This window comes from Jaculus jaculus, chromosome 22 (genome assembly GCF_020740685.1).
Source record: "Jaculus jaculus isolate mJacJac1 chromosome 22, mJacJac1.mat.Y.cur, whole genome shotgun sequence".
NCBI classification, from domain to species: domain Eukaryota; kingdom Metazoa; phylum Chordata; class Mammalia; order Rodentia; family Dipodidae; genus Jaculus; species Jaculus jaculus.
This window is the reverse complement of record NC_059123.1, coordinates 7,339,766-7,361,049: the sequence shown is the minus strand read 5'-3', so window position 1 is coordinate 7,361,049 and position 21,284 is coordinate 7,339,766. Positions and strand designations below refer to the sequence as shown.

Sequence of the window (21,284 nt, the reverse complement as noted above, 5' to 3'; positions counted from 1 at the left end):
CTGGGGATTCAGATTCCTGGATGTTGGGGTGGGGAGGGAAGGAGACATTGAATACCAGACTCTGTGTGTGTGTATGTGTGTGTGCGCAAGCGCGCGTGCGTGCACATATCGATATACTGATGGGCACACTCAGAGCAGCACATTGGGTGTCCTCTGCCTCTCTTCTGTTTTTTTTTGAGCATGCATTCAAGTTTATTTGCAGCAGCTAGCAGCCCTGGCATGCCTTCCTTTCTTCTCTCTCTCTCCCTCCCTCCCTCTCACTTCTTTCTATCTCTGCTTGCAAATAAATAAAATTAAAGTTTAATTTATTGACCCACACTTATCACCCACAACTCAGCTGTTTCTTTGGCTATTTTTCTGAGACAGGGTCTCAGTATATAGCCCAGACTATCCTCAAACTCTCAATCCCTGCCTCAGCCTTACAAGTGCTGGATCAGAGATGGGTGCCACAGATGTTTCTTTCTTTCTAATGAATTGACCATTGCATTTCCAAATTTCTGAAATGGCCAACAGACCATAGAAAGACATTTCTTTAGGCTCCTGCTTGAAACCAACAGCTTCAGCCAACTGCCAGCCTTGATTCAGGGCCAATCTCTTCTGTTTTATTTCCTTGAGACAGAGCCTGGAGTTGCTGGTTTCGGTGGGACTGGCTGACCAGCAGCCGTTCCCTCTCTGCACTGGGGTTTCAGGCATGTGCGGCCACACCCAGTCTCCTACACGGGTGCTGAGAAATGAACTCAGGCCCTCGCGCGGGCACAGCACAAGATCTTACCGCCAACCATCTCTCCAGCCCCTCCCAAGGCTGGCTTCTAATGTGCAAGGTAGCTGAGGATGAGCCTGGGCTTGTGACCCTCCTGCCTTTTGCTCCTGAGTGCTTGTGTTACAGGCGTGCGCAGAGCGGGGGTTCGTACTCAAAGCCTTGTGCATGCCAGACGAGCGCTGTACCAACCGAGCCAAGTTCCCAGCCCGCCAGACACGACCCTTTCTAAAGAGAACTTGTGCAGCTGATGGGCCACCGGTGGCAAGAGATCCCTCCCAAGCTTCGTGCTGGGGCGGGTACCCGGGGTCTTCTTGAGAGACCAGCAGTCCTAAACGTGGGTCTGTTATCAGTGCGCGTACTTGAGCTCCTGGAGCCCAAGGGTTACAAGTCAGCACTCTTCTGTTGGGTTTCGTGTGTGTGGATACGTGCGTGTTTGAGGGTGTCAGTGTCCTCCTCAGTTGCTGTTTAGCTTATCCACTGAGGCAGTCTCACTCAGTCGCGAGCTCTCCGATTTGGCTTGACTGCTTAGCCAGCAAGCTCTAGGGATTCCCCTGTCTCTCGTTCCTCCGGTGCTGGGATGGGAGGCGTGTGCCACCATGCCCGGCTTTCGTGTGCGTGTTGGGGATTTGAACCCGAGTCCTCATGCTCGCTCGCTTGCCAAGAACTTTACCGACTGAGCCATCTTTCCAGTCCTTCTAACCAGCTATTTTCCACGCAGGCACATTGCTGACTCGAAGCTGATTCTCGTAGACTAATTCTTAACTCTTTAATTTTTATTATTATTATTATTATTATCTTTGTTTTTTTTTTTTCAGTTTTTCAAGGTAGGGTCTCACGCTAGCCCAGGCTGACCTGGAATTTACTATGGAGTCTCAGGGTGGCCTCAAACTTAACGGCGATCCTCCTACCTCTGCCTCCCTAGTGCTGGGATTAAAGGCGTGCGCCACCACGCCTGGCATTATTGTTATTATTATTATTATTATTATTATTATTATTAACAAGATGTTTCATATGGATACATCATGTGTTGGGGACCCTACTCAGTGGGGTTGCAGGTATTCCCCATGGGGCTGTGGTTTATGTGTTGTGGGAGCAGCAGTCAGTTAATTTTTGCGGGGGGAGGGAAGGCTTCTGGGAATGATGTCTCAACCTGTGGCTCTAACAGCCTTTCCACCCTCTCTTCCACAAAAGTCCCTGTTAGTGGAAACCATTTCACCATTCTACCCACTGACCGTTAATGGCAGATGCTCTGATGGGGTCCTGACTTCTGTGTTTGTTAATGTAAGGATTTACTCACAATGTGAATTGATATGAAAGGTTTGGGGGATTTGGCAGTGCAGAGCAATCGATCCCTGTATGGGCGCTATTCGCCAAACGGTGAGAGATGGTTGAAAAGCTGGCTGCTGTGGCATGCCTAACATGGTGAAGGTTTGTAAACGTTCTCGTTTCTGATTGACAGAGGAAGAGCTGGCAACTCCTCCACTAGATGGCATCATCCTCCCAGGTGTGACGAGGCAGTGCATCCTGGAGCTGGCTCGCAAGTGGGTGGGTTCTCTTCACCTCTTCTGCTCCCTCGAGCCCGACGCAGAGACTTACCAAAACCAGCCCAGCCTCCCGGGGACATATTAGCCAGGGGTTCTCGTTGACGTGACCCAATCTCCAGATTGTATCTTGAGCTGAAAGAACTCTCCAGAATGTCCATGTTGGCAAACCTGTCAGATAAGTATTGTTTCCCGGGCGTGGTGGCGCACGCCTTTAATCCCAGCACTTGGGAGGCAGAGGTAGGAGGATCACCGTGAGTTCGAGGCCACCCTGAGACTACATTGTGAATTCCAGGTCAGCCTGAGCTATACAGTGAGACTCTACCTCACACCCCCTATAATAATAATAATATAAAATTAATAATAATAAATAAAAATAAAAAACAGCCACCTTTGCCAGCTGTGGTGGCCCATGCCTTTAATCCCAGCTCTTGGGAGGCGGTATTGTTTGTAGGAAGGTCACACAGAAGGACTATTTTAGCCTGATGTCAGAATGAAGGAGTGTGGATTGCTATGTGTGCAAGGTGTTACTCTGTGTTTCTATCCAGTCCCCTGTAAGCACATTTCACCTTTTGAAATCTTTTTTTTTTTTTTTTTGGTTTTTTGAGGTAGGGTCTCACTCTAGCCCAGGCTGACCTGGAATTCACTATGGAGTCTCAGAGTGGCCTCGAACTCATGGCGATCCTCCTACCTCTGCCTCCCGAGTGCTGGGATTAAAGGTGTGCACCACCACACCCGGCTACCTTTTGAAATCTTGTTCTTTGTATTTATTTCATAGTGCCACCGTTGCCATAGGAACTACATACATACAAACATCAATATAACCTTAGTTTGGCTGTCTTCTTTCTCCCTCCACTGACTCCTGTGCTCCTAACTTTACATACATGCTTTTTAAAAATTAAAACACTCAAGCACATTTAACGCTGCTCTCAGTAGACCTTCAAATCCATGTGACGTGGGCAGAAGTATTAAATGTTGGTTATTTGAAATAACATTCCCAAGATGAATACTGAGTTAGATGGTTTGTTGGCTCGGGTTGTTGAAGGGGACTTGTGACCCATATTTTTGTACGCTCCCCAAAGACCAGGGAGAGCCTTTTGAGTGGCTGTGGTCAGACGGTCCTAATAGGCAAATGTTTAGAAACACGCACATTATCTACGAGGACACTAACGGTTTTTCTGGAAAGCACTTTGAAAATAGAGGAAATGTACTATAAATAATTCTCCCAAGCCGGCTGGCACGTTGGGCACGACATTTACAAACTGTGGGTGTAATTTCAAACAGCTTGCCCTGTCCTAAATATGTTTGCAGTTGGAAAGATGTGTTTCTTTGAGGCTCAGTAATTTCTGTTTTATTAAAGAAAAAGATTCAACCAAGTCCAGAAGGTTTGAAGGCAACTTGGGAGCACAAATGCATTCCCCACAAGAGTGATTTGCTAGCATGAAAAGTAGGTTATTATAGGGGAAATTACTCTTGATTCCTTCACTGTAATTTATTTTAAAAGCTATTTTAAAACAGTGAGACACGAAATGCCAAGAGGCATGCGGGGGTTACCAGTATGTGCCAGACAGGGGAAACTGTCCAAAGATAGGGATGAACAGAGCAAGCACGGTTCAGTTGATTTGTAGGAACTCTACTTGCTCTCAATAATGTTGGCTGGATTTCTAGTGCTCATTATTTAAAAACTCACTTATCTTCAAACCACATAATTACAAACTTACAAAGAACCTGCCTCTATTGAAGGCATGTTTTCTTTCCTTCCATTCTAGTCCCTCCCCAACACCCCCCCCCCCCGAGGTAGGGTCTCCCTCTAGCTCAGGCTGACCTGGAATTCACTATGTAGTCTCAGGGTGGCCTCGAACTCACAGTGATCCTCCTACCTCTGCCTCCTGAGTGCTGGGATTAAAGGCGTGCGCCACCACGCCCGGCCATTTTAGTATTTTTGAATCTTGCCAAAGCTTTGATTTCCATTTTCATATTTTGTGAGTTTGTAGTGTTTTTTTGTTTAATATTTTAAAATCTATTTTTATTTAGTTATTTGAGAGAAAGAAAGAGAGGGAGAATGGGTGCACCAGGGCCTCCAGCCACTGCAAACAAACTCCAGACACATGTGCCACCTTGTGCATCTGGGTAACGTGGATCCTGGGGAATCGAACTTGGGTCCTTTGGCTTTGCAGGCAAATGCCTTAACTGCTAAGCCATCCCTCCAGCCCGAGTTTGTAGGTGTTAAACAAATACTGCCAACTTTTTATTGAAGCACATCCACTTTTTGTTGCCCTTAATTCAAATATCTTGTTGACAAATTTTGAACTGTTGTTATTAAGATAAAAGAATGAGAATTAAAAGGTTAAACATGAATTTTTAAACAGTTTAAGAGTATCTTTTGTCTTCCTCTATTTTCTATCTTTGAGAAAATGAGATGTTCAAACATTATGGCAGAAGTTGATGTCACTGTATCAGAAAACTCCAAGGAAATTTAGCCTTAGATTATATTAAAAGACATGGAAGAAAAGTATCATGCTAATTATCATAATCAAGTGATAGTGAATTTAGAAATGAATATATGTTCATATTTAGGACAGGGCAAGTTGTCATAAATATTTATTCATTTCTATATGAATATATACATAATATCTCATGTAAAGTTCAAATATATATTTAACTGTTAAAAGTAATGAATATTTTAGATTTATGAGCTCAGTCTATGTTTTTAAAATTTTTTTATTTTATTTTATTTGTTCATTTGTGAAATAGAGAAAGAGAGAGGAAGAGGCAGAGAGGGGTAGGAGGAGAGAATGGCCATTCCAGGGCCTCTAGCCACTGCAAACAAACCCCAGATGCATGAGTCACTTTGTGCATCTGGCTTACGTGGGCCCTAGGGGATCGAACCTGGGTACTTGAGTTTTGTAGGCAAGCTCATTAAGTGCTAAGCCATCACTGCAGCCCTCAGTCCTTATTTACTTATTTATTTTTCTCAGTAAAAGACACACATGGAGCCAGTCAGGCAAGACCTGGGTTCAGGTTTAGTTTCTATTATTTACAAAAGATTGAGGTGCCTCTCAATCTTCCAGAACCATAGTTTCTTTGCCTATGAAATAGAGATGTTCTCACATGTAATTAATGCTTAATGCCACACATTGTTGTCCTTGGTAAGAGAATATATGGGACATAGATTAAGTACCCTTCAGAAGGAGTGAGTCTGTGAGACTTTTCTCTGTGGCAACAGGGAAAATTCCAAAGCAGGCTGTTATGGAAGTATGCCACACGTCTTGTGGCGTTCCTCTTACGTAGTGCACCCCGAGAATGTCATTTATGAAAGCTGTGATTGAGCAGTACGTTGCTTAGTACCTCAGTGCAATCACCGGTAACACTGTGTGGCCTTTCCTGCTTTCCTGAAAAGGATCGTCAGGACATGAACTTGTCTGAGGTAAATGGAAAACAAACAAACAACCAAACAAAGCCAATGTGGGGCGCCGTGGCGCACGCCTTTAATCCCAGCACTTGGGAGGCAGAGGTAGGAGGATCTCCGTAAGTTCGAGGCCACCCTGAGACTCCATAATAAATTCCAGGTCAGCTTGAGCTAGAGTGAGACCCTACCTTGAAAAATCAAAACAACAACAACAAAAAACAAAGCCAAATGCTGAGCATTGTGTGTAATCTCTTGCATTCTAAACAGGGCGAGTTTAAGGTGACGGAGAGATACCTTACCATGGAGCACGTGCAGGCTGCCCTGGAGGGAGGCAGAGTGAAGGAGATGTTCGGCTCGGGCACAGCCTGCGTCGTCTGCCCCGTTTCCGACATATTGTTCCAGGGCCAGGTGAGGCAGAGAGCTCTGCACTTCCTGTTCTTTTCAAACATTTTCCCTGTCATTTAATTAGTTTCTTGAATGTGTGACCGAAACTCCATCTGGATCCAAGATGTGAGGGGCTGTTTTGTAACATGGCACTCTAGTAACTGGGGTGGTTAATCCCGATGCGATTATTGTGAGTTCAGACATGCTTAGGAAGTCAACTTTTCTTTCATTTTTCTTTTCTTTTTTTTTTTTTGGTTTTTCGAGGTAGGGTCTCACTCTAGCCCAGGCTGACCTGGAATTTACTATGGAGTCTCAGGGTGGCCTTGAAGTTATAGCGATCCTCCTACCTCTGCCTCCTGAGTGTTGGGATTAAAGGTGTGTGCTGCCATGCCCGGCTGGAAGTCAGTTTTTATTGATTTTTAATATTTTATTTATGTATCTGTTTGACAGAGAAAGAGAGAGTGGGCGCTCCAGAGCCTCTAGCCACTGCAAATGACCTCCAGATGCGTGCGCCCCCTTGGTGCATCTGGCACATGTGGGTCCTGGGGAATCGAACCTGTGTCCTTTGGCTTTGCACGCAAACGCCTTAACTACTAAGCCACCCCTCCAGCCCGGAAGTCCGCTTTTATCTTGAGCAAGTGCCATGTTTGGAGCTGTGATAGCAGATACCCACTTGTCTCTCATTTCCTACAGAGCAGGAGCCTCGTTTCCTGATTTCTAGAAGTACTTCCAAACTTTCTGAGTTAGAAGTGGCACATTGTAATGGAAAGTGTGTGTTTGAATAATCCGTTCTTTATTTAATAGTATCACTGTTGTCGGTGTTAACAAGACCACAGTGCAGACAGTTTTCACTTAGCAAACCCTGGTCCAGTGACAAAATTTTCCAGAAGGAACTTAAGGGTTTGGTTGGAAAAAATGTTCTCATGTCAGTAAATTGGTCTGATTTTATTTGGGTCATACTCCATTACCTCGTCACTTTATTGGCTTTCCCTTTTTATAATAAAACTAATTCTTATGATGTATACCGGCACCTATCTTGATAACTTAAAAATTTTTTTTTAAATTTATTTGACAGAAAAAGAGAGGGAGAGAGAGAGAGAGAGAGAGCTCGCGCACCAGAGCCTCCAGCCACTGCAAACGAACTCTAGATGCACGCACCCCCTTGTGCATCTGGCTAACGTGGGTCCTGGAGAATCAAAGCTGGGTCCTTTGGCTTTGCAGGCAAACACCTTAACTGCTAAGCCATCCCTCCAGCCTGATAACTTTTTTTTTCTTTTTTGAGACTGATTTTCATGTAATCTGGGCTGAGCTTGAATTTCTGATCCTTGTACTTCCAGTCTCTGATTGCTGTCACCATGCCAGGTTTAGGTGGCCCTGGGGCTTGAACCCAGGGCTTCATGAAGTCATCCTTGGCAAGCACTCTGCCAACGTAAGCTATACCCCCAGCTGTCAACACTAAAGGCATATTGGTATATGTTTTTTCTTCTAATGGTTTTTTGAAGTAGGGTTGTGCTCTAGCCCAGACTGACGTGGAAGTAACTATGTAGTCTCTTTATGGTGATCCTCCTACCTCTGCCTCCCAAGTATTGGGATTAAAAGCCTGCGCCACAACGCCTGGCTCAATTGTTATGGTTTTTACAAGACAAATTGCCTGAAATGGCCCATGTTAAATATAAATTCTGCTGGGTTTTAAATTTCACATTATAATTATTTTTTTCTTCAGCTGATTGGATTGATTTTTCTTGTAGATGTTAGTGGTGAGTGCTTTATTTATTGCTTAAGGTTCCAGAACTTTCTTTTAAGGGTTGCTGACATAATTCCATCTACAGATTGATTGTTTCGTGGTGGGGTTATTCTATTTTATGTCATTTTCATAGATTATTTCATTTTTTCATTGATTGAAAAGTTAGTGTTATTATGATAGAATCTAGATAATGCTATTGGTCCGCTTAATAGTTAAAGTTGCTAAATCCAGTGATTCCATCTCTAGGAATAACATCTTTTTTGAAAAAAAAAATTTATCTATTTATTTATTTATTTGAGGAAAAAGAGGCAGAGAGAGGGAGAGAGAAAGAGGGAGAGAATGCACACACCAGGGCCTCCAGCCACTGCAAATGAACTCCAGATGCATGCCCCCCTTGGGCACCTGGCTAATGGGGGTCCTGGAGAGCCAATCTGGGATCCTTTGGCTTTGCAAGCAAACGCCTTTAACTGCTAAGCCATCTCTCCAGCCCCTAGGAGTAACATTTTTTTTTAAACATATTTTTATTTATTTATTAGAGAGAGAGAGAGAGAGAGAGAATGGGCATGCCAGGGCCTCTAGCCACTGCAAATGAACTCCAGACACATTTGCCACCATGTGCATCTGGCTTATGTGGGACCTGGAGAATCGAACCTGGATCCTTAGGCTTCGTAGGCATGCACCTTAACTGTTAAGCCATCTCTCCAGCCCCTAGGAGTAACATTTTTTAATGCTTCTGTTTTAGGAGGTACTTTGAACCAACAGGTCCATCTAGTTATCCTATTGTACTGAAAGGCACGAGAGTGTGTGAGAGTGGGCTGCCTATTGGAGTCAAGGCACACCACCCTGAAGGCCAGAGAGGCATGATGCGTGCAGTTCACGTACAAGCTGGGGACATGAGTTATCTTCCTGCCAGGAGTTCATCTCAAGGCCAGTTCCATGGGTGTTGTGGCCTGTGGGGTACAGCTTACACCAAATGCAGGCTTAGAACCCCCTTTCGTGAAGACTTGGCCTGCCTTAATTTATCTTCCTGAAATGACTTGCTTTAATTTGTCTCAAAAATGTTTTCGAGTTCTAATTCTTGCTGGAGGATTAGATGTAGAATCCTAGAGGTTCTCAGAATCTGGAAGATTCTAGGCTGGCATTGTCACTTTCTCATTGCTATGAACAAGTCACTGATAGAAGAGAGTTAAGGGAGAGAAGGGCTTAACCTGGGTTAGGATTTCAAGGGGAAGTTTCATAGAAGCAGACCTTGGCAGCTGGAGTGGGAACAGAGGTGGTCACACTGTGTTCACACTCAGGAGACAGGTGGTCACACTGTTCACACTCAAGACAGGTGGTCATATTGTGCTCACACTCAGGAGACAGTTGGTCACACTGTGCTCACACTCACGAGACAGGTGATCACAGTGCATTCACACTCAGGAGACAGGTGGTCACACTGCTCACACTCAGGAGACAGGTGGTCACACTGTTCACACTCAGGAGACAGGTGGTCACACTGTTCACAGTCAGGAGACAGGTGGTCACATTGTGCTCACACTCAGGAGACAGGTGTTCACACTTAGGAAACAGGTGGTCCCACTGTGTTCACACTTAGGAAACAGAGGGCAAGCAGAAATTGGGGACCAGGCTGTGAAAACTCAAAACCCTACCCTAGTGACGTGTTTCCTCCAGCAAGTCTCCATCTCGTAAAAGTCCCACAGCCTTCCACTTGGTTCGATCAGTCAGGGACCAAGTAATTAGACACGTGAGCCTATGGGAGACATTTTATATTCAAACCACAATAGGCCCAGTCTTTAAGTTTATCCATTATTTTAGGGCCCTCAGCTCCCACTGGATTTTTTTTTAATACATATTTCATTTACTTATTTGTTTCTAAGGAGAGAGAATGAGAGAGAGAGAGAATGAGAATGCCAGGACTTCCAGCTGCTGTAAACCAACTCCACATGTGCATCTGGCTTCATGTCGGTCCTGGGGAATCAAACCTGGGTCATTAGGCTTTGCAGACAAGCAAGTGCCTTAACTGCTCAGCCATCTCTCCAGCACCCAACTGATTCTTTACATCAGCCTGAAGACTGGTCATTGACTGTATCCTCAATTCAGTGGATAGGAGAGGAGGGACTATGTTTGACTAATTAATTTTTAGACAGATTCAGAGTAGACTCTGGAATCAGGAAGCAGTGTGAATCATAAGCGTGTTAGAATGCCACTCTTAGTTTAGTAGCATTGCCAACATGCTTAGAGATGTCACGTCTTATCTGTTACCTCTATGTAGGATGAGTATCTTCAAGTAACGTTCTTTTTCCTTTCTTTTATAGAAGTTACACATCCCAACGATGGAGAATGGGTCTAGACTTGCAAGCCGTATTTTGGGAAAATTGACTGATATCCAGGTAAATATATTTTTTTCTTTATTTTTATTTATTTATTTGAGAATGACAGAGAGAGAAAGAGGCAGAAGAAATAGTAAGAGGCAGAGAGAGAGAGAGAGAGAGAGGGAGGGAGGGAGAGAATGGGCATGCCAGGGCTTCCAGCCACTGCAAATGAACTCCAGATGTGAGTGCCCCCTTGTGCATCTGGCTAATGTGGGTCTTGGGGAATCGAGCCTTGAACCGGGGTCCTTAAGCTTCACAGGCAAGTGCTTAACTGCTAAGCCATCTCTTCAGCCCTGTTTTTTTCTTTTAAAATATCACTGGATTCTAGCTTCAGCACTAAAAAACAAAAGTAAAATTAAATAGTACTCTATCCATGGGTTGTAATCAACTTATATTGCCAGCAATTTATTAGGGATTTTTTTCCCCTCTGGTTTTCTGCAGTAGGGTCTCACTCTAAGCTCAGGCTGACCCGGAATTTACTACGTAGTCTCAGGGTGGCCTCGAACTCCTGGCAATCCTCCTACCTCTGCCTCCCGAGTGCTGGGATTAAAGGCGTGCATCACCACGCCCGGCTTATTACCAGTAATTTAAATTTAATGAAGACATTAGAGTGAGGTAGTGAAGAAGATATGTTTAAAAAAAAAAAAAAAAGAAAGAAAACAGAGAAAGAAGATAATTTCAAGTGCTCCAAATACTTAACATTTAAAAGCTAAATGTAAATTTTGTTAACATTTAAAATTTCCATGTGAAAGTGTAGCATATTTTTGGGGGAAAAAAAAAAGGAAAGGAAAAGAAACGCATGACAATAAAGGAAGACAGGACAGGGACTGGGGATATAGGGTGCTTAGAGTAAGGTGCGAGGCTCAGTCCCCAGAACCGGACAAACAAAATTAAGAAACGGAAGCCAAGAATAAATTTGAGGCATAACTGCTATCAATTTTGAATGCCTATACTTTGCATATTTTGTAAGCATTTATATACATTCAGTTGTTTTTTTTTTTTTTTTCTCCCCAACAAAAATAGAGTTGTGATGACACATAAATTTGTACTGTTTCTTCATGCGATAAGGTCTTTTTATTTCACAAGTTGTCTCGGGGGCTGAGAAGGTGGCCGAATGGTTAAAGGTGTTTGCTTGAAAAACCTGCCATCCATGTAAAGCCAGATGTAAAAAGCGGTGTGTCTGGTATTCACTTGCAGTGGCAGGGGGCTCCAGCACACCTGTCAACACAGACAGACAGACAGACAGACAGACAGACAGACACATGCAAGTAACTAGATAAAGAGCTTTCTCAATACTATTTGTAAAGTTCAATTGAATTCTATTATGTTGATATATCAAAATTAAAAAAAAATATATTATTTGCAAGTTGAGAGAGAGAATGGGCACACCAGGTTCTCTTGTTACTGCACAGGAACTCAGAAGCATGCGTTACTCTGCATATGGCTTTCTGTGGGGGGAGGTTCTTGGGAACTGATCCCAGGCCATTAGGCCTTGCAAGCAAGTCCCCTTAACTGCAGAACCATCACCTCTGCCCTCAAATCAAGTTTAACAAAGTCATGTTAGTGAGCATGTGTGCCTGCATGTTCTCTATTTTGTCAGAGTACACACTTTGTTATTTCCTTAGTAAACCTGCAGGGCTGTCATGCCCTTCTACTTTGAATGAAGAGTCTGTGTAAAGAATTTTCTGGAAACTAAAAAAGGAATTTTGAAGGAACTAAAAATATCCCTCAGAGTTGGTTTCTACCTTTGCATACAGAAACAAACTAATTTGAAAGATGACTAATAAAAATTACTATATTGGGGGCTGGAGAGATGGCTTAGCAGTTAAAGTGTTTGCCTGCAAAGCCAAAGGACCCAGGTTTGATTCTCCAGTACCCACATTAGCCAGATGCATAAGGGGGGCACATGTGTCTGGAGTTTCTTGGCAGTGGCTAGAGGCCTTGGCGTGCCCATTCTCTCTTTCTCTCTCTCTCTGTCTCTCTCTGCCTCTTTCCCTCTCTCACTCTTTCAAATAAACAAAAAAATTTCTATATTGATAGCTCAGACTTCTTTCAGACCAGAATAAATCTCATAAAAATAGATAATTAAAAATTTGCTCAAAGTAGAACAAAAAAAAATGTATCATTATCAAGTCTATCATTGACTTGATAATGAACAAACAAATGTATCAGTCTATCATTGACTTGATTATGAAAGCCTTTACCCCCAGCAGCAGCTTAGAGCTTTCTGAGAGAAGCGTGGCCAGATGTAAGCAGAAAGACCACACTGGAATCTTGAATGACTTGTACATTTGTGACAGTTGGCACACAAGATGAGATTGGGTCGGGGGGGCACTTGACAACTACAAGCAACCAGAAGTTCTCACCGGATGTGGCTATAGCAGATTAACACATTTCAGTCAGTTGAGAGGACATTTGAACTCCATGAATCTGGAAGTGGAAGGAAGATCTGTCAAGGTCTCAGCCTCCGCGCGCACACAGCCGAGTAAGGAAGCATCATGTGCAGGTGAAAACAGATGCGTCTGTTGCATTCCCCATGTATGTCCGGCCCTAGAGGCATGGGTAGGAGAGAGCTCACACGTGTGAAATCCATAATCAACGTTCTTAGAACACTTTCTAAAAGTAAGACGATGGAACTCACAGAACATTAAGTGGGATCAGGATAACGATCCTGAGTGATTTGTCCAAACCACGCGTGCATCAAGGGCAAATACGTTGCTCATGCTGCGGCGTATCAGGCAGCCACAGAACGTTGTTTGCCTCTAACGTTATCTTTTCTGGATGACTTCGAGCTGAGATTGTGAGCAACGTGGCGGTTTCTCTCTCTTCTTGGTAACAGTAGTGGCACTAAGAAACCAGCGATGCCCTCACGACCCAAGCGGAACCCAGACACAAAACCTATAACCACAGGGACTCTGCATTAGCCACAGGCCACCAGTTCCGCGTGTGCTCCAGGGTGTTCCGTCAGCCGAGGACCCCTGTTCATAACCGGAGGCCACATTTTTCTCCTTCAGTTTTCTTTAAAATATTTTTAATATTTTTTAAAATATTTTTAAAATTTTTATTTATTTATTTATTTGAGAGAGACAGACACAGAGAGAAAGACAGATAAAGGGAGAGAGAGAGAGAATGGGCGCGCCAGGGCCTCCAGCCACTGCAAACGAACTCCAGACGCGTGCGCCCCCTTGTGCATCTGGCTAACGTGGGACCTGGGGAACCGAGCCTTGAACCGGGGTCCTTAGGCTTCACAGGCAAGCGCTTAACCGCTAAGCCATCTCTCCAGCCCTCCTTCAGTTTTCTTACTGCCAGTGTGCACCAAGCCTAAAGTATCAAAACCATTTCCCTACAAGATGGCAAATTGGTGCTGTCAGCCCCGCTATTAGGTTGTCTGTTTCCAAGAAAAATACTTTCAGTAATTCCTGAGGAAAAAAAAAAAAAAAGCATGATGTTGCATCATGTCTTACATTTGAGCTCCGTTGGCATTTCATTCGAACATGGGCGTTGCCCCTAAAGGGCTCCTCTAAATTGAAGAGTGGAATAACACCCCCCCACACACACACCCACACACACACACAAATTAAGATTCTTGCCAGTATGACCCGGGGGGAAAGATTTTCATAACCACCGATTTGACTCTCCAGTTAACTTCTGTGCCAGAGCGTGGAAGTGCTCAGCCTGCTTAGCTAGTTATCCGAAGACCTCCCTGGGTTAGATGCCCAATACCTACTGGCAGGGAGGGGTGCCTTTTCCACAGAAACCTCCCTCTCTCTCTCTCTCTCTCTCTCTCTCTCTTAATAAGCAACAAAGAAAAACATATCTGTGTTTCCCTAACACTTGCCTTGCTGTTGGAGCTTTCCCCCTGCATTTATGTTTGCTGCATTTTCTCACCATCCTCCTCCTCCTCGTCTTGGCTGCACTGTTTGGGGTTCTCGCTCTTCTGCAGATGTGCTCCATCTGTCTTTGCTGCTCCTTCTGCAGCCTGGCCGCCCTCTGACGTCCTGGTCATCCTTCAGCACTCGCCTTCTACTGGAAGCTTCTAAGTGCTGCTGAACAGCCCCCCCCCCCCCCCAGCCTTTACATCCGGGCACACTCATAAGCCCCCTTCCTCCCTCCTCCACTTTCCAGAATCTTAGAGTCTCAGAAATCTCACCACAAGCAGGCTCACTCTTGTCTCTGTCCTAGAGCTGTTTGAATGCTGGAAGTGTTTCATTCTCCTTATATCCCCTGGTGCTTAGCAGGACCTGTGGCGGAGTATACAAGTGGTGATTATTTTTTCAATGAATGTGTGCTGGAATGAATTGAAGACACACACACACACACACACACACACACACACACACGAGAGAGAAACACAAATGTACTGCTTTCATGTGTTAACATTCGCTCTCGGAAGAGGCAGGAAGACTGCACTATGGTGTTGCTTGGTTTCACTACTACAGTGGCATACCCGAGGCTGTTAACTTTGTAAAGAAAAATGGTTTTTCTAGCTCTCAGTTTTAGAGACCTATGCAAGGTCACAGGTTCCCTAGCTTCTGGTGGGATTGGCACTTCACATGCTTGGAGCACATATTCACCTGTGGAACCGGGAAGCAGAGACAGAAAGGGGAGGGGCAGGGTCCACCATTCCATTCAAGGGCACAGTGCAGGTGACCAAAGGTCTTCTGGCCAGACCCCACGTCTTTACGTTCTAGGTCAGGACTACCTTGGGGACACAGCCTTTAATCTTGAGCCTCTGGGGAAGACACTATTGATCCCAAAGCACAGCGTGCGTCAGCGAGTTTCGGGACACCGGCTACATTTCCCTAACGGCAGACATGGGCACTCTGTCCCCAGCTGCAGCCTGGGTCTGGTGCACCAGCGGGAATCAGTGTCAAGACTGAACGCCGCCGCCACTGTAGTTTCAGAGTGGGAAGATGTGTGTTCGCAACGATGCGGGGACAGACATCAAGCGTAGTTCAGGGGCTGGAGAGGTGGCTTAGCAGTTGTGATGCTTGCCTGCAAAGTCTAAGAACTCATGTTCCACTCTCCAGGTCCCACGTAAGCCAGACACACAGTGATGCAAGCACGCAAAGGGCGTGCATGCTCCTGGAGTTTCGATTGCACTGGCCGAGGCCCTGATGGGCCCATTCTCTCTCTCCTTCATTCCCTCATTTTATCTCTCTCTCTCTCTCTCTCTCTCACACACACACACACAAAGACCAGGGCTGGGAAAGATGGCCTAGCAGTTAGGGTGTTTGCCTGCAAAGCCAAAGGACCCAGGTTCGATTCTCCAGGACCCACATAAACCAGATACACGAGGTAGTGCATGCATCTGGTATTTGTTAAAAAAAAAAAAAAAAAAAAAGCCAGTCTATGGGCTTGCCTCAAAAAGAAAAAGATAGTTTAGGAAAAAGAATGCAGAAGGGGTGTCGGAGGGGCTCTATATTTTGGCTGTGGGTCTCCCTATAGAAGTCTGTCTGTGGTGGCTACAGGTCTAGAAGCACCAACATCCCTTAGTGATGAGTGTCTACGAGGCTGCAAACTCCCCTCCCTTCCCCTCCCTCCCAGCGCCCTGAGCCGTTCTGTCTGCACATGAATTCTTATCTCAGGTTGCATCACTGTGACTATGTCACCGTCTTCCTGGCCTCTAGAGACCCCCAGGACCCTTTTCCACACACCACAGGATGGCAAAGCTTTCCCAGCCCACCAGCTGGCTTCAGACCCAGCATGACAAATCTTTACCTGGAGGGTAGCCCTGGCTCCATTTTTTTTTTTTTAATATTTTATTTATTTATTTGCGAGAGATAAGAGAGTAGGCACTCCAGGACTTCCGGCCACTGCAAACTCACTCCAGATGCATGCGCCCCCTTTAGCATCTGGCTTACATGGGTCCTAGGGAATCAAACCTGGGTCCTTTGGCTTTGAAGGCAAACACTTAAACCTCTTATCTCTCCAGCTCCCCTGGGCCCATTTTCATTAACATCGTCGCGAAAGTGAGTGACAAATGTCCTCATGCGTCCCCGGGGACATGTTGAGTGATAAGGCACTCCACACGGGTCATGGGAAAGTGTTTTCCACATGTTCCTCAAATGCCGAGTAATGACTTTTAGGCCACAGCAGAACCTTCTTCAGAAGCAATCTTCCCTGGAAGCCCATTGCAGAAAGCAAGCAAAAGTAACTGTCTGGCCTGGAGAGATGGCTCAGCTGTTAAAGCACTTGCCTGCAAAACCTAACATCCAGAGTTCGAATCCCCAGTCCCCATGTAAAGCCGGATGCACAGAGTGGCGCAGGCTTCTGGAGCTGGTCTGCAGTGGCTGGATGCCTTGTCCTGCCTGTTCTCTCTCTCTGTGTGTCTTTCTCTCTTCTCCCTGTCTCTCTCAGCTTGCAAATTAATAAATAAAAAAACCAAATAAATAAATGATTAAAAAAATTAAAAACAGTAACTTTCCTCAAGCAGAGAAGAGAAACCCAGAGTCTCCTCCTTACCTGGGCTACGTTGTGGGGAGTTTCTGATTCATGTTAAGTTAGGTAAGGCCTAAGAAAGCAAAACTGCTTCCTGGGCATGACCTAGCGGCTTCTGCACGCCATCTAGCGATGGACTTGGTGGCCTGTGCTCTGTGCTGGGAAGAGCTGTTCCAAGTCCATGCAGAGAGAGCCAGCTTTGTAGACAGGCCAAGAGCAGGCTCAACCGTGGCTGAGCCTTGACAGACCTCGTCCGGGTCTAGGGTCTGTCTAGGATCTGTTTGGGGTCTGTCCAGGGCCTGTCTAGGATCTGTCCAGGGTCTGTCTAGGATCTGTTTGGGATCTGTCTAGGGTCTGTCCAGGGTCTATCTAGGGTCTGTCCAGGGTCTGTCTAGGATCTGTCCAGGGCCTGTCTAGGGTCTGTTTGGGGTCTGTCCAGGGTCTGTCTAGGATCTGTCCAGGGCCTGTCTAGGGTCTCTCCGGGGTCTGTCTAGGATCTGTTTGGGGTCTGTCTAGGCTCTGTCCAGGGTCTGTCTAGGCTCTTTCCAGGGTCTGTCCAGCGTCTGTCCAGGATCTGTCTAGGGTCTGTCCAGCATCTGTCTAGGGTCTAGACCAGTGTCTGTCTAGGGTCTGTCCAGGGAGTGTCCAGGCTCTGTTCTCCCTCAACTTTGATCACACCCCTTCATCTTCTTCACGCTTACAAGGACAGACAGTTGCCCGGCTGCTCAGGCTTACTACGAGGAGGAGTTCAGCAGTGTTGTAAAGTGGATGATTCCAGGCCTGGCTTCCCCAGTTTGTTTCTCCTTGCTTTGTCGCCTCGGCTGGCCTTGAACACACGTTACTCCCCCTGCCTCAGCCTCCTGACTGCCCAGCTGAGAAGCGCAAGCCGCTGCCAAACTTTTCTTCATTTTTGTTTCTTTGTTTGTTTGTGGTTTTGTTTTTTTCAGGTAGGGTCTCACTCTGGTCCAGGCTGACCTGGAATTCACTATGGAGTCTCAGGGTGGCCTCGAACTCGTGGTGATCCTCCAACCTCTGCCTCCCGAGTGCTGGGATTAAAGGTGTAGGCCACCACGCCCGGCTCTTTCCTTGATTTTTGAAGTGTCCTTCTTTTCCTTTTTTTCTCTCCAGTGTTATTGTAAAAATATTTGTTATTTGATTATAAGGAGAGCGGGGAGGGAGAGAACGGGTGGGGTGGGGGGGGGGAGGGCATGGGTGTGCCAAGGCCTGTTCACACTGCAGAGGAATTCCAGATGCATTCATCACTTTGTGCATCTGGCTTGAAATGGGTCCTGGGGAATTGAACCTAGGCCAGCAGGCTTTGCCAGCAAGGTTCTTTAACCACTGAGCCATCTCCCTGGTATCTCCAGTGCTATTTTTTATTTTTACCTGTTTTCTTTTTTTTGAAAGTAGGGTCTCACTCTAGCCCAAGCTGACCTGTAATTCACTTTGTAGTCTCAAATTGGCCTTGGACTCAGCAATCTTCTTATCTCAGCCTCTCGACTGCTGGGATTAAAGGCATGTACCACAATGCCCAGCAGAGGGTTGGGGGCTAGAATGGATGTGCCAGGGCCCCTATCTCCTGCAAGTGAACTTCAGACATGTGCCTCCTTGTGCATCTGGCTTTACCTGGGTACTGGGGAATCCAACTTTGGTCCTTAGGCTTTGTAGGCAAGCCCTTTAAGTGCTGAGTTATTTCTCTAGCCCTCTAGTGCTATTATTAATGTGAATTTGTGTGTGTGTTTATTATTTTTTATTTGAGAGAGAGAGACTGAGGGAAAGGAGAGACAGCATGCCAGGGCCTCAGCTACTGCATTGGAACTCCAGACGCTTGCGCCATCTGGTGGGCATATGCGACACTGCGCTTGCCTCACCTTTGTGTGGCTGGCTTATGTGGGATCTGGAGAGTGGAATATGGGTCCTTAGGCTTCACAGGCAAGTGCCTTAGCTGATAATCCATTTCTCCAGCCCTCCAGTGCTATTATTTATGTGAATTTGTGTGTGTGTGTGTGGTTTTAATATCCCAAATAGAAGTGAAGCTTATTTATTTGTTTGACAAAGAAAGAGGGAGGGAAGGAGAGAGAGAGAGAGAATGGGTGCACCAGGGCCTCCAGCCACTGCAAGCGAATTCCAGACGTGTGCACCCCTTTGTGCATCTGGCTAACATGAGTCCTGGAGAATCAAACATGGGTCCTTTGGCTTTGCAGGCAAATGCCTTAACCGCTAAGCCATCTCTCCAGCCCAGAAGTGAAGATTTTGTGTCATGGGTTTGATAAAGTTTGTTTCATACTGTTGCTGTAGCATGAGCCTTTATGCTAAAACATGTCTTTTTGCTTCTGTCTTAGTATGGACGGGAAGAGAGCGACTGGACAATCATTATATCCTGAAGAAAAAATGCTGACCCTCACAGCCTTCTGCACTGAAGACAGACCACCACGATGTTTGAATTGTGACAGATCTCTCTGGTCACCCATAGTACTTGTGACTAATGTAGTTTGTATTATTAGTGTGTTGCCCAATTCTGTTTTTTTTTTTTTTTTTTTCCCTTGTGCCACAGAAAATGAATTGATAACCTTAAAGGGTGTCCTGTAAACTTGGCAGGATCTGCTAACATTCCCTGTCCCCAGAAAGATACTAACGTAAGCCATAGCACACACATAGACTTCTCCGCAATAATGTGAGTGCCTCCCTTAGGACGCCACACTGTTCCCAAACACTTACTCGCCCGTGGAAGCTATGGGCCCTCCACCAAAGGGGGTGTCTGTGTATGATGTGGGTGTCACAGGCGACGTTTCCTGGGGCACAGTGTTGTTCTCAGAAACACTCTGAAGGTGGTTGTCACTTATTATGGGTGTTGGATTTGTTTGTTTGTTTTGAGATAGGTTTGCCCTGTAGCTTGGCTGGCCTTGGACGCCTTATGTTAGTCCAGGCTGGCCTTTAACTCACACTGATCCAGCTGTCTCATCACCTTCCTAGGTGCTGGGACGATACCCAGCACACTGGGCTGGGTGTTCACCACCATGCCTGGCTTTTTTTTTTTTTTTAAATTCAAGATTTTGAACAACTGGATCCCTTACCACCACACTTGGGCAGGATTGTGATCCCATGTTAAGTAAGTTTCGCCCTTCCTGAGGTCACGGTCTGCTCCACACTCACGTTGTGCATCCGTTAAGACTGACCGCATTGTCCCTGGCCCCTTTTCCACGTGGTAATATAACTGGCTGCTCATTGTACTGCTGTGAGCCTGAAGGTCTCATACCCTCTGGGTCTTGGCCCGAACCCCCAGTGTCCAGCGTGGAGTACGTGCTCCGTAGATGTTTAATGCACCGAGTGGGCGAATGAATCGATGTAGAAGTTTACCTTTGTTTCTCTATGATGAAACCTCCGTCAGAACTGTGACTGGCTGTCACGGCATTATAGCAGTATTTACCTCATGCTGTCTTTATTTTCCATGGACTCCCACGTCCTTAGAGTCGCCATGGCATAGTCAGCTGGAGAAATCATTTTATGTGTCAAGACTGCCTTGGAACTGAATTCGTGATACAGCACCAAACCAAATGGAAATAACCAGTGTTGTATGTTAAGTGTTAAATGCAAATAAATTACCTGGGGGAGGGGACCTGACGGGAGAGAGTCGGGGAGTCCTCTGTGGTCTTTTCCTCTTGCAGTGCTCCTGTGGCTGTTCCTTTCTCTTGGGTGGGAATTGAGTGAGCTTGTGAGGAGGTGAGAGAGCCGTTACAAGCAGTGCGTTCCTGTTCAGGAGCTGAGAGTTGGAAATTGTACCATTTCCCAGTTTATTTCGGGGAAAGTCAAACCTTGCTCGAAAACATTTGCCCTTGGAAGGTCAGCTTTCAGATGTCGTACTTGGGTGTCCTTTAGTCCTAATGTCTTTCATCCTGCTGATCATCTTTCAGTGTCTTTTCAAAGCTGGGGGAAAGACAGCTGTGATGGCTTGATCCACCGGAAATGTTGCCTCAAGGTATTTGAGACCGCCGAGCAAGGGGCTTTGATTGTCTCCCAAAACTTTTAGCTGGAGGGCCTTTTGTAGGGGAATGTTGAAGCAAAAAATTAGTGGAGGCTAAGATTGAAAGGGACGAACGGTAAAAAAAAAAATATCTCACTGGGCTTTTCATTGGCCGTCTGAAGTCTCAGGTGAACCTGCTGTTTTCAGGCTCTCCGTGATCTTGGTTGTCCCTGGGAAGCGTTCTAAGAGATGCGTCTGCCTTCCCTAAATCATTCTTCATACAGCAGTCTAGGAAAGCCTTTGAGGCAATTTAAACTGTCAAGCAGCACATAATAACTAGAAAAGATACTGATTCCTATGAGAGAAGGCAGTTAATGTTTGCCATAAATACATTTTAGACTATGCATTTTTAAATCGAATGTGCCCTCTGAGAAAGTTAGGGCACATCGTGTTTTTCTGATTTCTTTCACCAAAAACATATAAGATCATGTTCCGACTTTTCATCAGGCTCCCGTTGAAGACTAAAGATGCTTGCTTTTAAAAGCTGGGGGCCTCCTAATCCAGGAAACACAGTCTGCCATTATCCTTTAAATAATAAGGCAGGAAATTGACCTTGACACTAAGTTGTTAAGTAGGTCTAAAAGGAACCTCTGCAGTTTTTTTTTTTTT

At 45.6% G+C, this 21,284-nt stretch overlaps 1 protein-coding gene and 1 non-coding gene across 4 annotated transcripts in view; one reads left to right on the top strand and one right to left on the bottom strand.

Annotated features, from left to right (window-relative positions):
- Bcat1 (branched chain amino acid transaminase 1) overlaps positions 1-20,318 on the top strand; it is an 87,736-nt gene extending 67,418 nt beyond the window's left edge. For all 3 annotated transcript variants that reach the window (XM_045139477.1, XM_045139478.1, XM_045139479.1), the window contains 4 exons: positions 2,220-2,305; positions 5,978-6,118; positions 10,157-10,231; positions 18,997-20,318. In XM_045139477.1, the coding sequence (XP_044995412.1) occupies positions 2,220-2,305; positions 5,978-6,118; positions 10,157-10,231; positions 18,997-19,038 (344 nt within the window). In that variant the 3' untranslated portion in view covers positions 19,039-20,318. The remainder of the gene's footprint in view (positions 1-2,219; positions 2,306-5,977; positions 6,119-10,156; positions 10,232-18,996) is intronic.
- On the bottom strand, positions 455-591 carry LOC123456448. The gene has a single exon (XR_006634546.1). It is a non-coding gene; the product is annotated as a small nucleolar RNA SNORA2/SNORA34 family (small nucleolar RNA).
- Positions 20,319-21,284: the final 966 nt, after the last annotated feature.